The 23,047-nt window shown below is 40.5% G+C and overlaps 4 protein-coding genes across 4 annotated transcripts; 2 read left to right on the top strand and 2 right to left on the bottom strand.

Annotated features, from left to right (window-relative positions):
* Positions 1–250: 250 nt before the first annotated feature.
* On the top strand, positions 251–3,843 carry LOC310803123 (delta-type opioid receptor-like; the record flags this gene model as incomplete). Its single annotated transcript, XM_083667783.1, has 3 exons — positions 251–492; positions 2,510–2,862; positions 3,311–3,843. 3 exons carry the CDS (start codon positions 251–253, stop codon positions 3,841–3,843), a joined length of 1,128 nt encoding a protein of 375 aa, XP_083523909.1.
* A 4,286-nt stretch (positions 3,844–8,129) lies between these two features.
* chmp5b (charged multivesicular body protein 5b) lies at positions 8,130–11,317 on the top strand. Its single transcript, XM_083684584.1, has 8 exons — positions 8,130–8,279; positions 9,101–9,205; positions 9,457–9,503; positions 9,688–9,781; positions 9,898–9,969; positions 10,228–10,336; positions 10,566–10,681; positions 10,922–11,317. Exons 1-8 carry the CDS (start codon positions 8,211–8,213, stop codon positions 10,970–10,972), a joined length of 663 nt encoding a protein of 220 aa, XP_083540710.1. The 5' UTR covers positions 8,130–8,210; the 3' UTR covers positions 10,973–11,317.
* A 108-nt stretch (positions 11,318–11,425) lies between these two features.
* Positions 11,426–15,185, bottom strand: fastkd3 (FAST kinase domains 3). The gene is made up of 7 exons (XM_083696199.1): positions 15,136–15,185; positions 13,133–14,628; positions 12,841–12,926; positions 12,494–12,668; positions 12,218–12,287; positions 11,990–12,104; positions 11,426–11,794 (listed from the first exon to the last, which is right to left on the bottom strand). Exons 2-7 carry the CDS (start codon positions 14,592–14,594, stop codon positions 11,696–11,698), a joined length of 2,007 nt encoding a protein of 668 aa, XP_083552325.1. The 5' UTR covers positions 14,595–14,628; positions 15,136–15,185; the 3' UTR covers positions 11,426–11,695.
* An 847-nt stretch (positions 15,186–16,032) lies between these two features.
* Positions 16,033–19,835, bottom strand: myl12.1 (myosin, light chain 12-1). Its single transcript, XM_083677730.1, has 4 exons — positions 19,754–19,835; positions 18,129–18,334; positions 17,102–17,263; positions 16,033–16,576 (listed from the first exon to the last, which is right to left on the bottom strand). Exons 2-4 carry the CDS (start codon positions 18,310–18,312, stop codon positions 16,404–16,406), a joined length of 519 nt encoding a protein of 172 aa, XP_083533856.1. The 5' UTR covers positions 18,313–18,334; positions 19,754–19,835; the 3' UTR covers positions 16,033–16,403.
* Positions 19,836–23,047: the final 3,212 nt, after the last annotated feature.

The raw sequence follows: 23,047 nt of genomic DNA, 5'->3' as shown, positions 1-23,047 counted from the left end.
GCATTTAGAAATCAGAAATGCTTTAATTAAGTAATTGTTTTGAGTAGTTTATAAACAAGTTTAAAACATGGTTTCATATACTAAAGAGCTATTCATATACTAAAGAGCTATGTAATTAAGAGTACACCTCCTTCATTTAAACTTTTTATTATATGTAGCTTTTTCCTTGCGGGCTTGATCCACACCTAGCCAAAGTCATGTGCCGGTAGCCCATTTTTTACTTTGGTTAGGTGGTCAAGTATTGCCAAAAATGGAAAGCACTCCGGTTGAAATCTTCAAAGAAGACAAGTGCTTCTCTGCTCTCGTCGAAGACTGTTTCATCAATTCGACTTCACTGTCTGGATACTCAGAAACTCACAATCTCAGTCACAATGATGACAACTGGGATCAGGAGCCCATGTCCCCCATCATTCCCATCATCACAGCTGTCTACTCCGTGGTGTTTGTGGTGGGCTTAGTAGGGAACTGCCTCGTCATGTATGTTATAATCAGGTAAGGTCCATCAGAGTTTAGTTGCTCATCTTGCATCAATTTCAATGTTGACTTAATGACTGAAGTCTTACACGACCTAGAGGTATGGTAGAAAATAAAAGTAAAACATTCCATGTATCACAGTTTAGCAGAAACATCATAGAAACAAATAGGTGTTTTTTCCAGACAATGTAAAACAATGGCATCCCAAACACTTGTGAGCCACCCAGTGGTTGGTGCATGTTTACAGTAATTGCTTTCACAAATGAAGTTATATGAGCCTATGAGGATGTTGGTCTTATCATCATTTTGAAATAAACAGGTTCCAGTTCAGTACAAAGACACTGTCATGCTAGGTTTCATGGGTTGATGTTTTGCAAGTCTTTCTAAAAGGGTTAATTAAGTCAGAGACAAATATAATATCTTCACATGGATCCAGGATATTAATCCAGGATATTAACTTCCATTGATATTTGATACTCATCCTGATTGTGAATTGTAATCCATAAAGGGGCTTATTTACATCAAAACCTATAGGCCAGGTGTTGTTGTTATTTGACCTATAATATGTTACACAGGAATTTGTAGATTCCATTTTGATTTGTAAAATACAAATACACTTTTACAATAGTTGGAATGCTACATGTCATGTTTAAAACTGTTATACACATGTCAAGCCTGTCTGTGTCCATGAGAAATAGTGTTATTTTGACAGAGGAAGTGGATTAATTGTGTTTTAAACCAGTGGTGCTCAATCAGGCTGATAGGCTTGCTTGCGCCTCATTGGGTTTTATTTATGGTGTGTCATATGCAATGCACCAATGCCTTTCCAGAATGCACCAGAGTCGCGACAATTACCTCAAATCAGATTGATTGCACATTCCTGTCAACTACAGGGCCGTTTCCTCACCACCACCTCAATTAAATTCTACAGTACCAGCTCAGTTCATCATTGGTATAGTTTCCATGAGTCTGGTCAGTATTATACAGAAGGAGGTTAGGGGTGCTCTTTTGTTGCGATATCATTTTTAGATGATCTATTCAGGAATATTAGGAAATCTTTTTGCATCATGACTCCAACACAAACCTCATATGCTTCACCATAAACACATACTTTATACTCAACATGGATGTCTGGAACGAAATCTTTATTATTATGGTTACATTGCCACCCACAGAACTGTGATTGATTGTATAGAGGATATAGTGGTTTGTGGCCCATTGTTTTGGATTTAGTTGACTGTGCTGTGTCCATAACTCACCAGTGACAGAAGTACAGATGGGAGACGGGGAGCCATAGTCAGCCAGCTCTGCAATGACTGCAGCTCTATCATGTGATCTCTCTGTCACTCTAGGATTTGAACTGCATTTGTGGCAGGGACTTTAATGCAAAACAAAGAGCAGGTCTATGCCATGCCTTGAAGTCATGAAACGTTTTATGATACATATGATGTGAGCAATAGTTTTTCTTGTTAAAAGTAACTCATTATGAAAATTTAGATTTAAGCTTTGTTACAGGATACTGCGGATGCATATGTGGATACATTTTCAACACCTTTGAATGGTGACTACAGCAATTATCCATTGCATGTTCCCCACAACTTAATAACATAGGTTAAATGGAGCATGAAATGAAGCATGTCCACTGGTATTGATCCAAGAAAGCAGCAGGGTTGACTAATTGCTGGTGGATGATAATTATTATTTAATCATACATTTTCGGTCCATTCTGATAGAATGGGTTTTAAGTGGATTTTACGTCTTTAAAGCTTAATGTGATTTGGACACAACTCAAAAGCATGACAGCTGCTCAGCTCTAATGAAACATTTGTGTTACTTTGCCTCATATAGTATAGCTATCAAGCCAATGAAAGGCACCAGCACAGACAGCACAAGTGGTAATCTTACAAATGGTGTAAGAAGTTTTCCATTCGGTTTCTCCAAAACATCAATTGTTATTGATAACCCCAAACTTTCTATTATCTGTATCATACCATGTATCATTTGTGTTGAACTATTTTGCTTTATGAAACAATAGGTACACAAAGATGAAGACAGCCACCAACATTTACATATTCAACCTGGCACTGGCTGACGCCCTAGTCACCACAACGATGCCTTTCCAGAGCACTGACTACCTGTTGAACTCGTGGCCCTTTGGCGAGGTGGTGTGTAAGGTGTTCATCTCCATCGACTACTACAACATGTTCACCAGCATCTTCACTCTGACCATGATGAGTGTGGACCGCTACGTGGCCGTGTGTCACCCTGTCAAGGCCCTGGACTTCAGAACGCCCATCAAGGCCAAAATGATCAACGTGTGTATCTGGATGCTCTCCTCTGCAGCAGGGATACCTGCTCTTCTACTGGGAGGAACGCAGACCAACCATGGTGAGAGAGCCATCTATTTTTCGCCACCCTCCCTGCTTTAGATTGATATTTAAGATTTATAAGAGAACGCAATGAGAATGTCTCAGATTGAGCTGGTTCATTGTCTTTTATTGTTTGCTCTCTGATGCCTGGGGTAGAATGAATAAAGTGCAGAAGTGCCAGTCAATCTCTGAAAGTAGAGATTTAATGCAGCCCATAGCAACCTTTCTGAATACAGATGATGCTGTGAAAAAAGTGAAAAAAGCAGCTGTTATGAGCAAGATGTACCCTTTTGAATGTACATTAGCGCTTCCATAACATCTCCACTGAGGGCGAGTTGAGACAGACAGTTTTAAATGTTATTTTCTGTATGCTTTACGCAGTATGCTTGAGCGTAGGTGCACTTAATCAGTCATCTATCTTTCTCCCCCTCCCCCTCTCTCTCTCTACTTTGCTCTCCCTCCACTAGGCACCACAGAGTGTGCCTTACAGTTTCCTGAGCCCTATGTGTACTGGGACACTCTGATGAAGGTCTGTGTGTTTGTCTTTGCCTTCGTGGTGCCTGTGCTCATCATCACTGTGTGCTACACCCTGATGGTGTTGAGGCTGAAGAGCGTGCGACTGTTGTCTGGCTCCCGGGAGAAGGACCGCAACTTGCGGCGCATCACCCGGCTGGTGCTGGTAGTGGTGGCAGTGTTTGTGGTCTGCTGGACGCCCATTCACATCTTCATCCTGGTCAAGGCCCTGGTGAGCGTGCCGGAGACCACTGCCGTCATGGCAGCCTACTTCTTCTGTGTGGCACTGGGCTACACCAACAGCAGTCTCAATCCGGTCCTATACGCCTTCTTGGATGAGAACTTCAAGCGCTGCTTCAGGGACTTCTGCCTCCCAACCAAGCTGAAGGGGGAGAGGGGGGCGGGGAGTGGCAAGGTACACCGGAGCACTGCGAGGGAGATGCCGGTTCCACAAGAGAACCCAGACGGGACTAGAAAGCCGGCATGACTAGCCATGGAACTGTCTTCGATTTCCCGGCTTGGAAAAGAAGACTCAAATGACCTGGGCTTAACCCAAGTGACATCAGCAATGTGAGCAGAGCAGTGCTACTTGTCTTCTCTGTTCATTCTGTTGATGACTGTCACAAATGTGTTTTTATCTTTGGGGGCAAACTGGTGGTCCTCACAACATATGAGTCATATCAAAATATCTCAATTTAGAACTGGACTATGGATGATATTCAAATGTCATGTATTGTTTTATACCTTTTTGGGTCACACTTTAAACAAATGACAACTTTTAAGGCTATATGAAGCATTCATAAACCCTTTATAAGGCCTGCATACTGTAGATGCTACATTGATGATTCACAAGTCTTTTATAAGCAAATACTATGCCATAGAACATAAAGGGTGGGAAAATAGTCAGATGTAAGGACTTGTTATAACACCCTTGAGTATTAATTTGGTTATAAATAATTTATGTAGCATTTATATCAGCCTTATTAAGGGTTTATGAATGCTTCATAAAACCTTTAAATTATAAGGCTGTTTTCATATAAGCTTATAAAAGCTTGACAAACTGGTTTAACCATTATGTTTTATGAGGTCAAATGAACACCAAATTAATTTATTTGCACACTTGCACATACCATAGTATTGGACTGGTTCCAACCATTACCATCCTGACCCAATGCACACTTTAAAATAAAAATAATTATAATATCTATGTTTTTGTACGTTTCCACATACAGTACATGTTATACAGGTTCTGGCCACTGGCATATTAATCATATTTGGTAGCGGTGAATTGAAGAGATTATACTGGACATGGTTTCATTGACTCATCAATGATGTGTGCTGCAACCTCGGCTTTGGCTCTGGCACAAGAGTGATAATGGGGCAAGGGGTTTGCCATCGTGATTTCAGGACATAATTGTTGTTAATATAATGTACTCAGCACAGCTAAGATTGAAGATGACGAAAATCAAGTCTGAATAAGATATATTCCATCACTGATGTCGCAAGACAAAGGACAATCGATGATCGATGGAGTTATTTTGAACACAAATTCATTTCGCCAAGTCTGTCTTCACCCACAGTAGTCAATGTGCATGTTTTACTAAAGGATTTGGACATTATTGGACATGGATGAACATGCAGAAACCTCATAGGAAATATAACAAAATCCTAGGATTTGAGGCTATATTAGGGTAGAAGTGATACTTCAGTCTTCGATGATGGAGTTGAACCATAGCTTGGTTCAGGAGGAGGTCTGCCGGATGTTTGATGCAAAAGAGCTGCTAGAAATTAGAGGCAGTCATCTATAAATTATTCAAGTTGCAATCCTCAGGGACATATAATGGGTTAGATGCCTTTTAATAGACGCTAGTGAGAATTCAGCAAGGAAAATATGTCAAGTGCTTCAAGTTTTATGGATTTATTTCCTATTTATTAGTACATAGTAGTTTATTTATTTGTTTACCTGTTTGTCTATTTATTCAAGGTCTGTTAGTTTTAATCTATTTAACTACTGTATGCTATGTACTGTTTTCTTTGTTCTGTGTTCTAAGGCCAAAAGTGCCTTTTATAGTCCAGGATACAGTGCACCTCCAGCCAGAGGTTATGGTTTGATGCTAAAGAATGGATACTGGGTTCAAATCAGTACAGCATCTCACCTAAACACAACCCAATCAAGCTTGTGAAACATCTTTTACAATGTGCTGTTTGACCCCAGTCTGACTGGGCAGGCTGATACTTGGGGCCTCTGAGATGAAAAAAGCTGCCATGATGCCATCATTGACAGAGGTGAGACAGTTGCTGTATAAAACCGTATACTCTTTTCTTCTGCAATGAAGGTGAGGCAGACTAGTGAGAAAATCCTGGACTTGAATGTTCTTTTCAAATTTGACAGAGGGCTTAATATCAACTTTGACTTTTGGAGTTATCTCTTGTGTGTGAAGTTGTTTATCTTATGGTATCAATCACCTGCGCCTCGATACACATATTAATATTTGAAAATTAATATTCTTACCTTAGAGAACCATGAGCATATCAATGCAATGAAAATAAGGACAGCTTGTTTATGAACTTGTGCATGTGGTTGAATATTCATATTACTGTATAATAGAATATAAATAAATAGTATACAACAATTATATAGTTTGAAAATATATTTGCACAGACAAAATTTGCAATGTAGGCTGACCAGTATTTGAAGTATTTCAATAATCATTGCAATGAGACATTTGTAGAATGTATACTTCAAGTGTTTAATGTCTAGTCATGAGCAATGTTGGCAACGTACAGTGAATGCTTGATAGTCTGCACTGTTTGTAAATGCTAGAAATCCCACTGTTTATCCTTTGGAATGTATATTCAATGACTTAAATGTATATTACTGTAAATGTGATTCATTCTTACAGCCCTGATAGTATAGGGAGGGATACATGATTCATTCTCAGAGGCATAGATTCCTAATCAGTTTACATAAAATAGATACCCAGTCTTTACTGAAGTTCACCTCATCTGATCAGAAACATGAGAAGATCATTTAGCCTTATATGGAATTAAAAGCAAATTACTCTGTAACCATTATACGGTCCCATATAGACACAAACTTTCTGCTCTATTTATATGTATTTTGGACTTATGTTTCTGTGTCATCATGTAATTTTCCATGTAACTAAATGCTCAGTGTTTGTAGATGGAATACAGCTTTTTACATATTGAAAAGACAACCTTTTTAGTCAGGACAAAGACACAATCAGAAATAGGAACTATAAAAATGTCATGTGGGATTTCGGACATGATTCTGTTGCAATTTGAGAAAACATGAGAGAAAACTTCCATCTAACCATCAAGGTAGACATCATCTGTCAATATTTGTACCACTGTTTCATAACCTCCTACACTGAAATGTACAGTACAGGAGGAACTGACAAAAACATGCTCTGTGCAGTGCTCAGTATTAAAGTGAGTGAGAAAGTACATGTTGTCTCTTTATCTGAACAGGCTCTGGAGATAATGCTGCTATATCTAAGGAGTGGAGTATTAGATCTAAAACGATCTTATAATCGTGTGTGTGTGTGTGTGTGTGTGTGTGTGTGTGTGTGTGTGTGTGTGTGTGTGTGTGTGTGTGTGTGTGTGTGTGTGTGCGTGCGTGTGTGTGTGTGTGTGTGTTTGTGTGTACGTGTGAGTACGTAAGTGTGCATGCATGTGTCTGTTGGGGAAGGAGCTGTGTCTGAACCAATGATGCTCTGGTCAGTGTTTATTACATTTAATGTTCATGGATGATTGAGTAAAATGCAATCATGCCCGATTACTTCACTATGGATTAAAATACGTTTGAAGTCAACTGAGGACACACGACTGCAAATAATACACTCAAGACATTTCCTTTTTCCATTAGAGTACAAGACCTGGGAAGTCATTGTGTCATAGTGCCTGTTCTGGTATAAGCCATATACAATCATAATGTCATGTGTCAACAGGTTGCCACAGCCACAGAGAACAAAGTTAATGGATGAAAGCTTTTTGTCATCTCAGTCTCACCATAGCCCAACAGACCTGTGACAAGTTGATATATTGTTTTCAATTACATTGCTGCTTCTGTGACATGTTATATTAACTCTATTGTGTATTTGTGAATATTGTGGGAACAGACTTCATCCACCGAAAATACAAATTGATGCTCACTCAGTCTGAATAAATGATTAGCTTTGACTATAGCCTACAGGAACAAAATTGTAATGACAATGGATTTCTTCTGTCTTCATTGCATTATTGCCCTTTAGTGTGGAGACTCCAACAGCATAGATAAGCAACATTTCATGTTTGCCCTGACCTATTATAAATCTACAATACATTATGCAGTGCACAATCATTAATTATTCACAGCCCAAAATTAAAATGGCTACCATTATTATTAGTATGGTTATGCAATATGGTTATGACTCTGTCCATATTAAAGTAGGATACATTCTAATGAGACTATTATGTATTATGTTATTCTTATTAGGAAGGCAAAATGTGGAACATTCAAAAAGATGTCTGGTCACTAAACGTATGAAACATGGGTGCCCCCTAATGGAGAAGACATTATAAAGCAGCTAAAGTTACACATTTGTCCCGTTCAGACCACAAAATAGATTAAATGGTATGCAGCAGTTACACATATTATGGAGCATGCTTTTTACATTAACTTTAGGATTAAAAAGCAAGATAAATATGATTTTCCGTAGGGCGTTGGTAGATAAAATCATGTGACCAATGATCTGACGTCAGGTCGCTGTTGTTTCCGGGTATCCTGTGTTAGTTTTATTATTCTTGACGGCTGTAAAGATTATTTTGTTGTTATTGGCAATCTATTACAAAATGAATCGTATTTTCGGGCGAGGAAAACCCAAAGGACCACCACCAAATCTTACAGACTGCATAAGTGGTGTAAGTATTCATGGGAATCACTTTTAGAGCGATGTCTTGACAAATAAACAAAAGCACTTTTCTTGCTGTGAGTCAACAGCTAGCTAGCAAGCTACCACTCTCAGTGGAAAGAAAATGACAGCTGTTACCAGAAACAATGATAGGGTGAGGGTAGGGTGACACGTAGGGTTGTCTTGTTATGCTTGCTAACATGCTTTTGAATTAGTTTTCAACCAATATTGCTACTTTAGCTTGCCATCTATGAGTAATGTAACTACCTAGCTAGCCTGCTGACAAAGAGAATAGCCACTGCTGAAAGTACCCTTTTGTTCATTCATATTGGGCAGCAAAGAGTAATTGGATTTTATTGGGAATTTGGCCAGGCCATGAACGTATGTGTCATTTATTAGGCAAATTAATTCACATCATAGCCTTATATTCTTCCTGTCCAGAGGTAGTTAGCTGTATAAATTGTGAACTTGAACCAACCAGTTTTACAGGTTATACCCAATCAGGTTTTTTTCTAGTGTCATTGACCAATCAGGTAAATAGTCATAGTTAATTGATAGCTTATATTTATATTGTTGGTTATTAATTATTGTTATTAGCAGAGAGCATTGTTGGAGGTCTATGCAACATTGTATTGACTGTGTCAGCCAACAGTCATGATCATGAAAAAGGATGCTCACATATTTGATGCCATCAGTTTATTTAAAAGACACATATATTTCATGTTAATCTATTTCCAGAATCAGAACTGTTTTCAACTTTATTAGTTGAGGTGCATTAAAACTTAGTCTGTAGGACTAACAGTCTCTCTGTCCTCTGAAACCAACCTTTAGGTGGACTCGCGGGCTGAATCCGTTGACAAGAAGATTGCCAGACTAGATGTTGAACTTGTCAAGTACAAGGACCAGATGAAGAAGATGAGAGATGGCCCTTCGAAGGTAATATTGCAATACTGAGCGAAGCAGGATTGTAAAGCAGGGGAAATGTGATGGTCTTTGATGGTTAGTGTTACTCTCAATGAACAAAACAGATATACACTATAGATCTCACTGTTTCCTTAGGTTTGCTACAAATTAATTGAATGAGATACCATGTATCCAATAAGTGTTTGTCCATGTGTTGACCATGTATCCAATAAGTGTTTGTCCATGTGTCCACTGTCTAATATGTGTGGTTTTGTTTTATTCAGAACATGGTCAAACAGAAGGCAATGAGAGTGTTGAAGCAGAAGAGAATGTGAGTAATTTATTACAGTAGACTGCACAGCACCAAACATCTCAAATCGATTGGAACAATTATTATAGTGACAGAATTATACATTTTTCGTTGACTTTCATTTTTCTAAGTGTATCAATAGTCACAAGTGCATTGGCAAGATCAGTGTAATTGGTTACATTGATTTTTTTTTCCCTTTTTTCAGGTATGAGGGCCAGAGAGATCAGCTCATGCAGCAGTCTTTCAACATGGAACAGGCCAACTACACAATCCAGACTCTCAAAGACACTAAAACCACAGTAAGGGGCATGATAAATTATCTATAGTAACACACTCAACATAGTGTCATAGTTACACTAGGTTGTATACTTGCTGTCGTTTGAGACTTCAAGCATGTCATTGATGTGTTCTGTAGGTGGATGCCATGAAGATTGGAGCCAAAGAGATGAAGAAGGCATACAAGAACGTGAAGATTGATCAGATTGAGGTATTTCTTTTAGGGTGCTCATTTACGACCAAACCATTTGATCATCTTCTAACCCGGAACTACATTAATTTACCATGGACCACAAGCTTATTCCAGAGAAGTTTCAATGTATTTCAGTGTTTGAATGTGGTGTACTGTTCATTAAATATGTGTGCCTATCAAGGTAAAGTACATGAGATGTTGGTGATAATGATGATGTATTGGCCTGATATGAATGAGAGATATTTGGGTTAAACCTTTGTTGTGTTCCTGATGCAGGATCTTCAGGATCAGCTGGAGGACATGATGGAGGATGCCAGCGAGGTGCAGGAGGCGCTAAGCAGAAGCTACGGGACGCCAGAGATAGACGATGATGACCTGGAAGCAGGTTAGCACAACTATGGCTCAGTAGAAAACCGTAATTGTAACATTATTGTGCATTACAACCCATGCTACACTACACTACAAAGAAGTATTGATCATTTCAGAACAGTGCGACAACAATAATCAATACAGCCATGAGGGAGAACCAATCAATACAGCCATGAGGGAGAACCTATCAATACAGCAGGAGCTTCTCCCATACTGTATTTATGGATGTGTTTTTGTGTTCACAGAGCTGGATGCCTTGGGAGATGAGCTCCTGATGGATGATGACAGCTCCTACCTGGACGAGGCCTCCACTGCTCCTTCTATCCCAGAGGGACTACCCAGCGATGGGAGGACAAACCGGGTATGCCTCTCTCTTTAACCATTGCCCCATGCTTACATTCACACAAGTGCAGTCACGATGTTACACTTGTGTATTCAGCTAAAAAGAAAAGAACAAACACAACTGAATTCCCAGTATTGCAGGCAATGGATGTTCTATAGACAAACTTAACAACTTTGGATGTGGACCCATTATTTGGACATTCAGAGTTGACTGGTGTGGCCTACAGAGTTGAATTAAGCTATTGTGACTGTGTTTCAGGATGGAGTTCTGGTGGATGAATTTGGCCTTCCCCAGATCCCTGCCACATAAGAGGATAACGGTTAACGGATAACCAGCCAATGACAACACTCCCATCAGTTTTTTTATGTATCATAGCTTTTTTATAAATATATATCCAACTGACTATTCATGACCCAGTTCATGGTGATGGACAGAGAGAAACAACTTGGGTCTTTATTTTTGGGAAATAATTGATTGGAATGGAAGAGAATACAATTAAATCAAGTGATGAATATGTTCTGGAATTCTCAATCTTTATATGAACAAATGTTTTTCTTTTCTCCAAGGTGATTCTTGGTTTTGGTTTCTCTTACTTTGTACTGCAGCACTGTGTTGCCAACAACAAAAGAATATAATAAATTATTATATATTTCATATCGTGCCATAGCTTTGTCCTTTATTGTGTTAGTGGATGCAGGCATGTGATTTCATTTTGTAGAAATGTTATGCTTTCAGGTAAGAAAAGGCACAAAACTTTATAAAATAGTCCTTTTTATTATACAATGAGTGTCCAGAATTACAATTATTACTCAACAACACACATTGTAGAAGGTGCTCAAGAAACATTGGCCAAAAGCAATTCATATGTGGTTTCTTCAATTATTAATTAGCATGACATGCTTTCTACCAGGGTCACAAATGTTGGGCAAATGGCATTTAGTCATACAAACATCAACCCTCAAATGACATTGCCATACAGAATAGATCCATGACTGTCTCAAATCACAGTCATGTATGCCTTGTTAGTGTTTATCACCAACTGAGCCTGTAGCTGTGGGGGAAGATATTCTTGTGAAGATACTCAACTATCTCTGTCTTGCTTCGTAGCTTCTCAAATTCATAGTAAGGAATCTGCAAAAAAGATATGTGTTAGCAATCATTACAGAAAAGACTGCATGCAGAGTGTGGCTTGGTCAGACGGAGCACTAGATGGGCAGTTAGAACGCTGGCAACAATGGGCAGATGGAACACTCAGGTGACAGACAGAACACAAAAAAACTCTAAAATGAGCAGATGGGTCAGGGAACTGCAACATAGTTTTCTTACTTGAACAACTTCATATCCCAGGAGCCTCAGGTGACGCTGCTTGATGGTCTCTTTCCCCAGCAGCTGCCTTGTGTTCACAGTGAACCTCTTGTGCCCGTCAATACAAAGTGCTATCCTGCAAGTACACATCATAAAACACCATTAAAGCATGTACTCAAGAAAAGCTAGTAGAAAACTTTTCGATTTATTTATTTGATTGAATTGTCTGAATTCTATGTAAGACTTTACCTCTTGTGGATATCGTCAATATGACTAGCTGGCAACACATATCCCTCCTCATCCAGCTTAATTTCCACATCTGGAACAACAACAAAAAATGTCAGAGTGACGAAGACAACAAACTAAAAACATTATTTTGTACAGATTGCTGATGACATGTATGGATACATTTCCATCATAATGTCAGACTCTGAATAGTGTTGATAATTGAGTAATCATTTTTACAGCAAGGTGGTCTATGACATCCATTTCAAGATGATCTACTGTGCAGTATCTGAGAGTTACCTAGTGTGTAGCAGTATGGAGTGAGGACTTTGGATGCAAAGTATGCGCGAGCCCCTAGTAGATCCACCAGTCCATTTTTCACATAGTTATAGAGGTGCCCGTCCACCGGAGTCTCCAGAGACTGACCAGGAGTGAGGAAGGACTTCACACGGTACTTAGGAAGAAGCTTGGGACCCTGGGATAAAAAGGTGAGGAGTGAGCAGTATGTTTGGATCATAACATAATAAATAATATGCCTGTCATGACATGTTACAATACATAACTAATTAGACCCATCTAATCATTTGAATTTTGACAAGCACAATAAATTGGCTGCTAAAACATTATCAGAGTTAACTCTTTCTTACCTCATAGAAAGGACACTCAAGCTTCACAGTCATATAGAGCTGGGTCAGTTGGGCCAGTACATTCCGGTCAATCCCTGTGCCCTGCTCTGGAACACACACAGGACAATGAGGGAGAAACAGGTCATTAACAACTGATCAAGCAGAGACACAGCAACAATTGCAACACTCTGACATGAAATGACCTAATAACATATTGACCTAATAAATGACATAATAACACATATTGTAATAATAACATGTCTAAAACGTATATAGGCTTCATTATGTCATGTGCATTGGTAGGAAGTTTCACCTTGCAGTTGCTGGAGGAAGTAACGGTTGAAGACCTTGGAGACAAAGTTGACAGGGTATCTCTCTACAAGGATACAGGAGTGCAGCAGGTTGAGGAGTGTTCGGGGCTGGAAGTGAGAGAAGCGTGCGTGAAGGATGGCCTCCACCTTCCGGAACAGCTCCCCAGCGTTGGGAGGCAGGTAGCCCAGCTTCCCGAAAGGCATGATCTGCCTGGCCACCTGGCTGGTGGTGTAGTCATCCGCCCGGTACACAAAGCTCTCCGCCACGGCGTCAAACACAGGCAGGGACAGGATGTTCCGCCTCCCAAAGTACTGCATAACCTTGGTGATGGTCTCTGGCTGTGAAGTGAAGGCCATCTTGGGCACATGTCTCTCCATGGCCTCCACAAAATAATGGTCGCTGTGCCCGAAGTGCATGAGGGCCCCGAGCACTAGCGCAAGCTCCCCGTCGCTGAAGTGGGGTACGTGCCTCACCGCCTGCTTACAAAGGTTGATAACCAGGGGCATAGCCTGGGTCTGGTTCAGCACCACCAGAGCACTGAGAACCCCACTGACTGCAGAGGGGTCCATGCGGGAGGTGACTGACACAGCATGGGCATGCATAGCGTTCAGGAGGTCCTGGTAGTGCCCACCCTCGCCCAGTCCATCCTGCAGCAGCCCATAGACAGCAGTGAGGCCAGCCAGGCTCCACTGGGCAGGCTTTCGCCTCTGTACCTGCTCCATCACCTGCTCCAGCATCCCACAGCCGGGGCCCTCCAGGGCCAGCATAGCCTGCCCCAGGGTGCACAACTGCCCCGTGAGCAACTGCCCCCCATCCAGTCTCTCCTGGCTCTCTGACACCAGGCGCACCACCAACGTGCTCCAGGGGTCCACACAGAGACGTGTGCAGGCCAGCAGGGCTGACACCAGCCCTGCGTCCGTCAGGCGCCCGGAGTCCTGCTCCAGCTGGCAGCACAGGGCCTTGAGAGTGTCCTTCTCCAGCACTGAGGGGTCCTTCAGGGAGTGTCCGTCTTGCTCCACGTCGGCCACGCGGTGCAGCGCCGCCGCTGCCATGGTGTCAGACATGATCTCCACAGTACGTAGGAGTCTAAGGACCTGCCGGGAGGAGGAGCAGCTGCCCAGGCGGTCCTGGAAGGCCTGCTCCTCCGCACCAGTGGGCCGATGCATCTGGGTCAGACGGAACCGGAGGGCAGAGTCTCTGTGGAGGCCCACAGACCCAGTGGTAAAGACGGACGGGTCTTTGACAATAGTGGACAGGCTCATTTTCCCACATTCTGGCTGCAGCTTCAGACAGCCCTGTCTCTGAACACAGCGGCCAGCTGAGGTCCATAGGCACGCCACACACAACAGCTCCCCATCCGGAGCACTCCGGAGTCTAGAGATGCGTCCTAGTCCGATTAGAGGGTAGAGGTGTGCCCCTGTCTGACCAAGCAGCTGAAGCTTTTGGATTACTTTTAATGCCATGGTGGCGTTCCAGGACTCATCAGACCCAGCCGACCTGTAAGGGAGTAGACGATTACAACACATTCTTTATTGACCTTATCGGGCTTAGTAAGATAAGAATATCCACCGTAATAAGGTAGGCAGCAGGAAACTGGAAAATGTTAACATTGTTCCTCTTCACCCAAGTATCCCTTGGATAAGGGCAAAAGGAAGTCATCCATTATTCATCTTAGACACCAGTTACCTGGCCTTCTCTTCATACACGTACGGCAGTTACCAAACTATAGCTACCAAAATCATGAATGAAAGAGGAATGTATCAACTGAGCTTTAACATTCGATTTGGCAAACAAAGGCAAAGTGCATGACACTCTGTCATTTGCCCTTGTGGCTAGGTTAACTAGCCGAAGCTCATGTTACATATATGGTAATTGATAGCAAGACTGCTACGCTAACAAAAGTGACACAGATGGTAATACAGTGACAGCGTTCATATAATTGATTATACTTTGTAAACACTACCAAATGGAAACTATCAAGACAACCCTGGACCCAAAATTTACCTTTTGGGAGACGGGTTGCGCCGAAAGAAAAGACGCCCAGAAATCGCTAGTCCAACGTGGTTCCGTAACTGCGGGAGGACCTTAACCGTGATTGGTTCAGAGAAGAGGTTTTGATTGGTGGGGGATGAGCTGTATTTCATAAATTTAGCCAATGGGGGGCAACATAGTACACCGAATGATATTGGGTGTATGCTTATGTATTCTCATGTGGCTCTGGGAATAAAAACTAATACAGAGCTAATGTAAAGTTACACTTTGGGGCGTGACTATATTCTTAAAATCTTTTGATCATGGTGCTGTTTGGTTAGTTTTTTTTCTGCCAATGTAAATTGATAACTTGATAGGCCTAATCCTCAATAATCCTCAATGAAGATTAATGTGTGAATGTGTTCTGCAAGTGATCTTTCTATAAAATGAGTTAGTGGACTAAAGCTGTAGCTCTTGCAAAGCCACTCCTTGGACAGGTCCATACATGCTGGGTGGAATGCCTGATAAAATGACATGTCTAGACATGACATAACATACCATTTAAATACCATACCCTCCTAAAGACCTCTTCACCCCCACTACCCCTCTGTACAAGTTTCCCTCCTGTTAATAAAAAAAAAAAAAAGTCCTTCTCCTAGCATGTGACTGCCTATGGCCCCTGGTCCATAGGCACATTGATTACTTTATCTTATGACTGATGGATAGATGATTCACTTACTTAAACAAATGTATTTGTTGTAGGTTGCTTTGGATAAAGGTGTCTGCTAAATGCCATAAATGTAAATTTAAACGAGTCAAAAAACAGGGAACCATCAGCTTGCTAGCCATATGAACAAGCATTCAGATTAAACAATGCAATGTTTATTGCAATGGACATTTAAACAGGGTAAAGAAGAACAGAGCAAAATACAAGTTGATAGAGTACTTTATTTAAAAAGTTTAGATTTATTATAAAATGTAAAAATTCAGCTAGACCAGGCCATTTGAATAGCAAAGGTGCTTTCCCACTGTTGCACTTCTCAGTTCCAAACACTTTCACATCTTTATAGCATAGATTTTGTTAACATTGTTTCGCAAACTGACAATCACCTGCTACATTTCTATTACAGATGTGCAAATCTGACAGTACTGGAAGTTCACAAGTATTGTTGATAGCCGTTGTTTCGCCTTGTTTAACATAGGGTTTATAGAGATGAGACATGCAGCAAGATCTAGCTGGGGGGGGGGGGGCGTTGAGGGTTTGTAGAGGATGGAAACTATAATAGGACTGGAATGGCTGTTTAATCGTCCTTGTCCTTGGCTCCGTGTTTTAGGATGCGTGTGAACTCCACATAGTTGAAGTTGCTCTTCTTGTCGATGGGTGCCTCCCTGAAGAGCTCATCCACCTCCTCGTCTGTGAAACGGTCACCCATTGTGGTCAGCAGCTCTCTGAGGTAATCCTCCTGGATGGAGCCTTGGGGGAGGGAGGGGGACAGCGTAAAACTCAGATTAGAATGTGAGACTACAGCCCATGAGTACTTTCCATCAAGCGCAGACAAATCATTTTCTAAACTGCAACTGCCGGTGAAAAAAAGAGACTCCTTAAGGAAAATGTATTTTCATTATCATGCAAATATAAACCACATCTGGCCTTCTCTGTTCATTATTTATGTCCCAAACCTGTGGGACCCGTGGTTATCTGGGAAGCCAACGCATCACTATCCCAAAGGCACTGAGGAAACTAGTCCAGTCTTTCCAGCTGAGAAAGAGAGAGGAGGAATGTCCTGGGGAGCAGGAATTCCACTAAAATGACTATTTCAGAAATTTTATCTCCTCCACCCATCAATACTGTATTACCGGGTGTAGGAGTGCAATTGCTCATCCATTATCAATATTGTATTATCTACACCTACAACAGTGTGGGTCTACACTGCCACTAAACCTTTGACTCGACAACATTCTATTCCTAATCAGGTGAGTTGGACTGTCATAATCTTACCTGTGCCTTCTTCATCGAAGCAGGCGAAAGCATTTCTGATGACATCCTCAGGGTCTGTGCCATTCAGTTTCTCTCCAAACATTGTGAGGAACATGGTGAAGTTGATGGGCCCGGGTGCTTCGGTCATCATGGCTTCAAGGTACTCATCAGTCGGGTTCTTGCCTGAGAAAGACAAATCACAGTTAATATCACAGAGCAGACTGCATTCAAATAAACAATTATCGAAACCTAACCTAAATAACATTAATAATAAACATTGATAAATTATCTTAACGATATAAAACACGATTAGAAAAAAACATGGGGAACAGGTTTGGTGTAAATAGTGACGGCCAAATGCAGTCTCTTATGCATGACTTTGTTTCAATAGTTCAACCTCCTAACACCAACATACCAGCTGGGAGCTCCACCTCTGCCAGAGGGTAAAAATACCTCATTACATAACAAACCTAAAGCCTGTTTGCAATAAGGACAGAGTCACCCATCTATCACAAACACTACAGAGTTTATCACCCAGCTGTGATTAAAAGATCCAGAGAAACAAATAACACAACAGAGACCAAGCAAAGGTCACAATAGCCTAATCCATCACTTCCAGTCAGTGCTTTGGATGCTAAATGCCATAAATGTAAATGTAAATGCATGAAACAAAGACAGTCACATCACTACCTATCTTCCACCACACAATGAAGACCCATCTCTCCAGGCTACATCTTAACTGTCCCTCCTAAAGACCTCTTTATCCCCACTACCCCCCAGTACAAGTTTCTCTCTTATAAATAAATTAATACAAAAAAAGTAATTCTTCCTTCTTCTAGCATTGTGACTGCCAATAGCCCCTGGTCCTAGCATAGACTACTTTTTCTTATGAAGACTGATGGATAGATGATTCACTTACTTAGACAAATGTATTTGTTGTAAGTCGCTTTGGATAAAGGTGTCTGCTAAATGCCATAAATGTAAATGTAACATCACACTACTCAATTTCAGGCCAATTGAGGGTGTTTCAGAGAGTTAAGATCCTCACCCAGTGAAGCCAGCATGTCGTGCAGGTCCTCTTTGTCGACAAAGCCGTCACGGTTCTGGTCAATCATGTTGAAAGCCTCTTTGAACTCCTGGATTTGAGACTGGTCAAACATGGCAAATACATTGGATGTGGCGCGCTGGGGGCGCTTCTTGGTGGTCTTCCCCTTTGCCCGTTTGCTTGACATTTTGGCGGTTTGCTGTTTTTACCTGTGAAGTTGAGAGGAAAAGATAATATACATTTAATATCCAAACTAAACAATATAGAGTGAGGTCTTTGCGCATTGTCTGAAAAAAATCTTAAGACTACTCTTAATGTTGCTTACAAGGTTGCTGGTCCTCAATTTAGAGTAATAACTTCATGAAAGAAAACGGGACTCACTCAAAAATAGGTTGAAATTATATTTATTTTGATTTAATCATAAAATAACAAAAACAGAATACAAGCCAGTGCCAGACTAAACATTCAAATCTGAAAAAATCCTTAGAGGAAATGTTGTTGCCTTGACTTCAATATACCTTGACACAATAGTCAATGTCCAGAACTCAATAAAAAGGGACAATCACATCTTAAGAGACACAAGAGGCCGTGAAAAAAAATTGAGACAGGTACATTTCCCATAATAAGATTTGACCAGTCAGACTTAGCTCTCTGTGGCAGGCTAATCTAATTCTGTGGCAATGATTCCCCAGAGGGGTGTCCCTCACTGTGCTATAAATGGAAATGTTCTACTGCTTTGAAGGTTGTTCTAGTTACTGCCCATGAGTAAGATAGGAAAAACTACTGATGTGAGGACATATGTCCTTTTCTGGACAGTCCAATGAAGTGTTATTCACAGAACAATATGCCTCTGCCACTTCACAGTTGCCTCCTGACAGCCCAAGTAATGAAGACAGCCAGTGTTCCACACCACTGACTCTATGTTATGGCAATATAACGCAGGGCTGGAGCAGATTAGCCATCTCATTCTCTTATTTAAGTTGTGCATTAAGGCGGGTGACCTGAATGGAGCTAGTCGTTCGACTTAAATTCAATCCAAGACTAATCGAAACGCATAGCATCATCAATACTTCCGTGGCAAAAAATGTATACATGGGTGGGATATCGTTTAAGTAGACAGTAGTCTATTTGTATTGCATACCCAGCACGTAACAAGGGACACAAATGTCAAATCAAGTGAAATTAAACTAGAAGTTTGCCTACACAAAATGTAGTTCTTTAGCAGAGAGCTGCGATAACAGTCAGTGACGATGTAATAAATGATGGGGCCTAACACACAGCGAGCATAGCTAGCAAGCAAGCTTCCCTGCATATGTCAATTTCTTGCTGGCAAGCGTTTAAGTTATCCAAAAAGAAAACCATAATTAACAAAAGATACACCTATGATAATGCACAGCGTTAGCCAGGTAGCTAGATATATACGAATTCCGAGGACGAGGTGATACCGCCAGTTATGAGTTAGCTTTTACATGCTAACTAGCTAGCCGTAACAAACACACCTATACTAAAATAGAAAGGTAGTGTAACTTACGCATTTAAAGGACTATATGGTAAAATATTAATTATTATCATGATAATTACATGTAAAATGCCAGTTTAGGTACAAATAACCAAATATAAATCCATACCTGATACAAAACAGATGAATAGACAGTTAGCCCGTGCTGTCCTCTTTTCAACCACCGCCCTAACTTCCTGATATAAAGTTGGTTCCGGACAGGAAATCCAGACCAAACCAACTACGAGGAATGGGGGTACTTTTAAAAATGTAAAGCGTATTTATTCGTAAAAACTAATCATATGCATCGTATAGTAATATATATTAAAGTTATAATTATTTAATTAGATTTAAAGATTGCATACCATCTTGAAATATTCGTAAATAAAATGAGTATTGTAATGTTGTGTACCCCACAGGGGCAATGTAACCTTCTCACAACACCCCCTTGCCTACGTTTACATTCTTGATACATGTCCTTTTACGGAGAAAAGAAGGTATCTTCCTGTGTCTACAGAAAGCGTAATCATGAGTAAGATGTACTCTTTGTTACAGGTGACACATCTTTATCGTTTCATAGTAAAACATGTAACTTCCCCATCTCACTCAAGAGTAGAGAATCGTCAAAATACGTGTAAATAAAAAACGAATAATAATAATAATAATAATAATAATAATAATAATAATAAAAATATATTATTATTATTATTATTATTATTATTATTATTATTATTATAATACGATAATAATAATGTATTACATTTATAAAGCGCTTTTCATTATACAAGAATAATCTCAAAGTGCATAAAATAAAAGATTAAATAGAAAAATTGTTAAAAAAAAAAAGAAAAGCAAAACAAATATATATAACCATATCATAAAAGCAGCAATCGAAGTCTAGGAGGAATGGTAGGCCAGCCGATAAAGATGCATCTTAAGGCCTGCTTTAAAAGCCCCAACAGTCTGAACAGCTCTGAACAGTCTGAACAGCTCTCCTATACTTATCAATATTGAAACTACTAGATATTGGAGGTGAGAACTGCCTATTGGGATAATATTTTTTCATATGCTCAATGACTGGATGGATAATTATAGATGGTAGGGGGAGAGATTGCATGGCAACCCCATATGGGTCAAAGAGAACAGTTGGTACCCCATTGGTGCTTTAGGAGAGGCTTAGCTGGGGACCTACACAGCAAGACAGCTCTGTGGAACACATGACTCACTGGGTAAAATGGGCTGCATCAGTAGTGTTCACAGTGACTCTCTTCAAAGAAAACAACATAGGGGTTTAAACAATGTGGACAAGCCACAGGCACATTTAGTATGGGGGAACAGCTTATGCTGCAGCTGCGACTGTGGCATTTTCAACAACCCCTTGCCATAACAGAACTCTAACCATAAATTATCAACCATATTAGTGACGTTTTATTATGTAGTAGTTGTTGAAGACACAAGCTATTGTTTACACAACTATGAGCACAGATAACCATCTTATAAAAAGAGAGCAAGTTCTGCCTATTTGCCCCAGAGAGCTGGCAAAGTGGGGAACAGTAGCACACTTTTCATCAGTTCATTTGACGTAAAAGGAGCTACAAGAGAATACTGCAATAGAGAATTGGATATGTCTCTCTGTAATATCCCAGGGGACATAATAATATTACCCTTGGATCCCAGAAATCAACAGCACTATGTTCATATTCAGAGCTAACAAGAGCAGACTGAGGGCCTTCTTCTCCATATTGGGATATGGTATTAGACTAGAGGTCACAGAGAGCTTATCTGTGCACATTGACCAAAAAAGAGCTTCATGAAGAACCTAGGCCTAACTATAGTTTAATGTATTAAATCCAGGGAACTCCAAACATGGAGAAAACCTTGGACTGGAATTCAAACATTTCATAACAATGTTTACGCAGTGTCTTTCTTTACAAACGAATGCCTGCATGAGCACACATATAATTATTATACTGGAAACTGAAAACACATCTACCTTGGAGAGGAATCTTCCTTAAAAATCTACCTCAAAACCATTCTGTTTATTTAACCATGGGATATACTGTAGAAATCCTGTATGAATACTGCAATGCCGATTGGATTTAGTTCAGCACTTACAGAAACATGCTGCATACTGTTACTCAACCACTAGAGTGCACTAGTCACATACGAAACAACACTCTTAAACAGACCAATGACATTTGCATTCAGACCAAAATCTCAGTGAGAAAGTTGTTGTATTCACTTTCAGTTTAATAGAGGGTCAACTTTGATTATCAGACGACAAGAGTTATAAAGTTAGAGAGTGAGGGACACATAGACACAGACAACATAAGTGACTGATAATGGTCATTATTCCATAAGCATACATCATATGGTATCCTTTTACCCCTGCACCTTGTTGGGGTACATCTACTCCCATAATAACACTGTGCCATCTCACAATCAATTATGCACATTTCAAGACTATTGTTCCAGTTGCACAGGATTCTTCAAAGTATAGCAAACCAAACTGAACCATCTTGGATCAAATCTTTCTGTTTCAATTATTTACATGTGACAATAAAAGAAGCTCTCTAGCTAGTATTGTGTAGACTAGGCTACTACAGTCACAGTCAAACAGCCACTGGGACTTTGTATGTCCTGGTTTGTGGAAGACCCAAGCATCTACCATTAGGCCAAGAGGAAATCCTCAAGTTCAGAGGGCGACACTAATAGAGGTGATTCCAAATCACCTCTGCTACACCTGGGCAAACATTGGTGTGAACTACCTTTCCAATGAGCAAGAGAACTGGCTCCTTCACAGGCCTGCCAGAGGACCAGGAAAAATGGGAGGCGACATTGTTAAAATAGAATGTGGTGGCATTGGACCATCCCTGTGATGTAGGGGTGTGATAGGATGAGGTCATTAGCCAACCGTGTTATCACATTCCTGGCTGGGAAGGTACTTGAGCTTTCAATGGAAGTGGAGAATGTTTTTGGGAATAAAATCCTCCATATGAGTTGTGATTGACACATTGTTAGGTAATTGGGATTTATATCCTTAGATTAGAGTAAATCTCAGGACCTTAAGGTTAAACCCTACTGAAAGGCAGAATTTCCTTTGAACTTTAGTCAGGCAAAAGACAGCAGCTGGCTCTGTGGTATATTGTACATCCAGGTGTGTGACTGGGCACAGTGGGCAGGATCTACCAATCAAGATATACTGTTTCTACAAAAATGCACTCTGGTCATATCTAGTCTAGTCAAAACTACTGGTCATATAGTGTAATCTCTAGTTACTCAAGTATTCATTTACATTATTGCACACACACACACACACACACACACACACACACACACACACACACACACACACAATACTACTGACTGGCATTTGTTGTACGTGACACAAGTAACAATAGCATGGCTAAAGTTAGACACAGAC

Source organism: Argentina silus (genome assembly GCF_951799395.1).
Source record: "Argentina silus genome assembly, chromosome: 1".
In the NCBI taxonomy this organism is placed as follows: Eukaryota; Metazoa; Chordata; class Actinopteri; order Argentiniformes; family Argentinidae; genus Argentina; species Argentina silus.
Note: the sequence above shows the minus strand (reverse complement) of the source record. Positions and strands in the feature narration are given on the sequence as shown.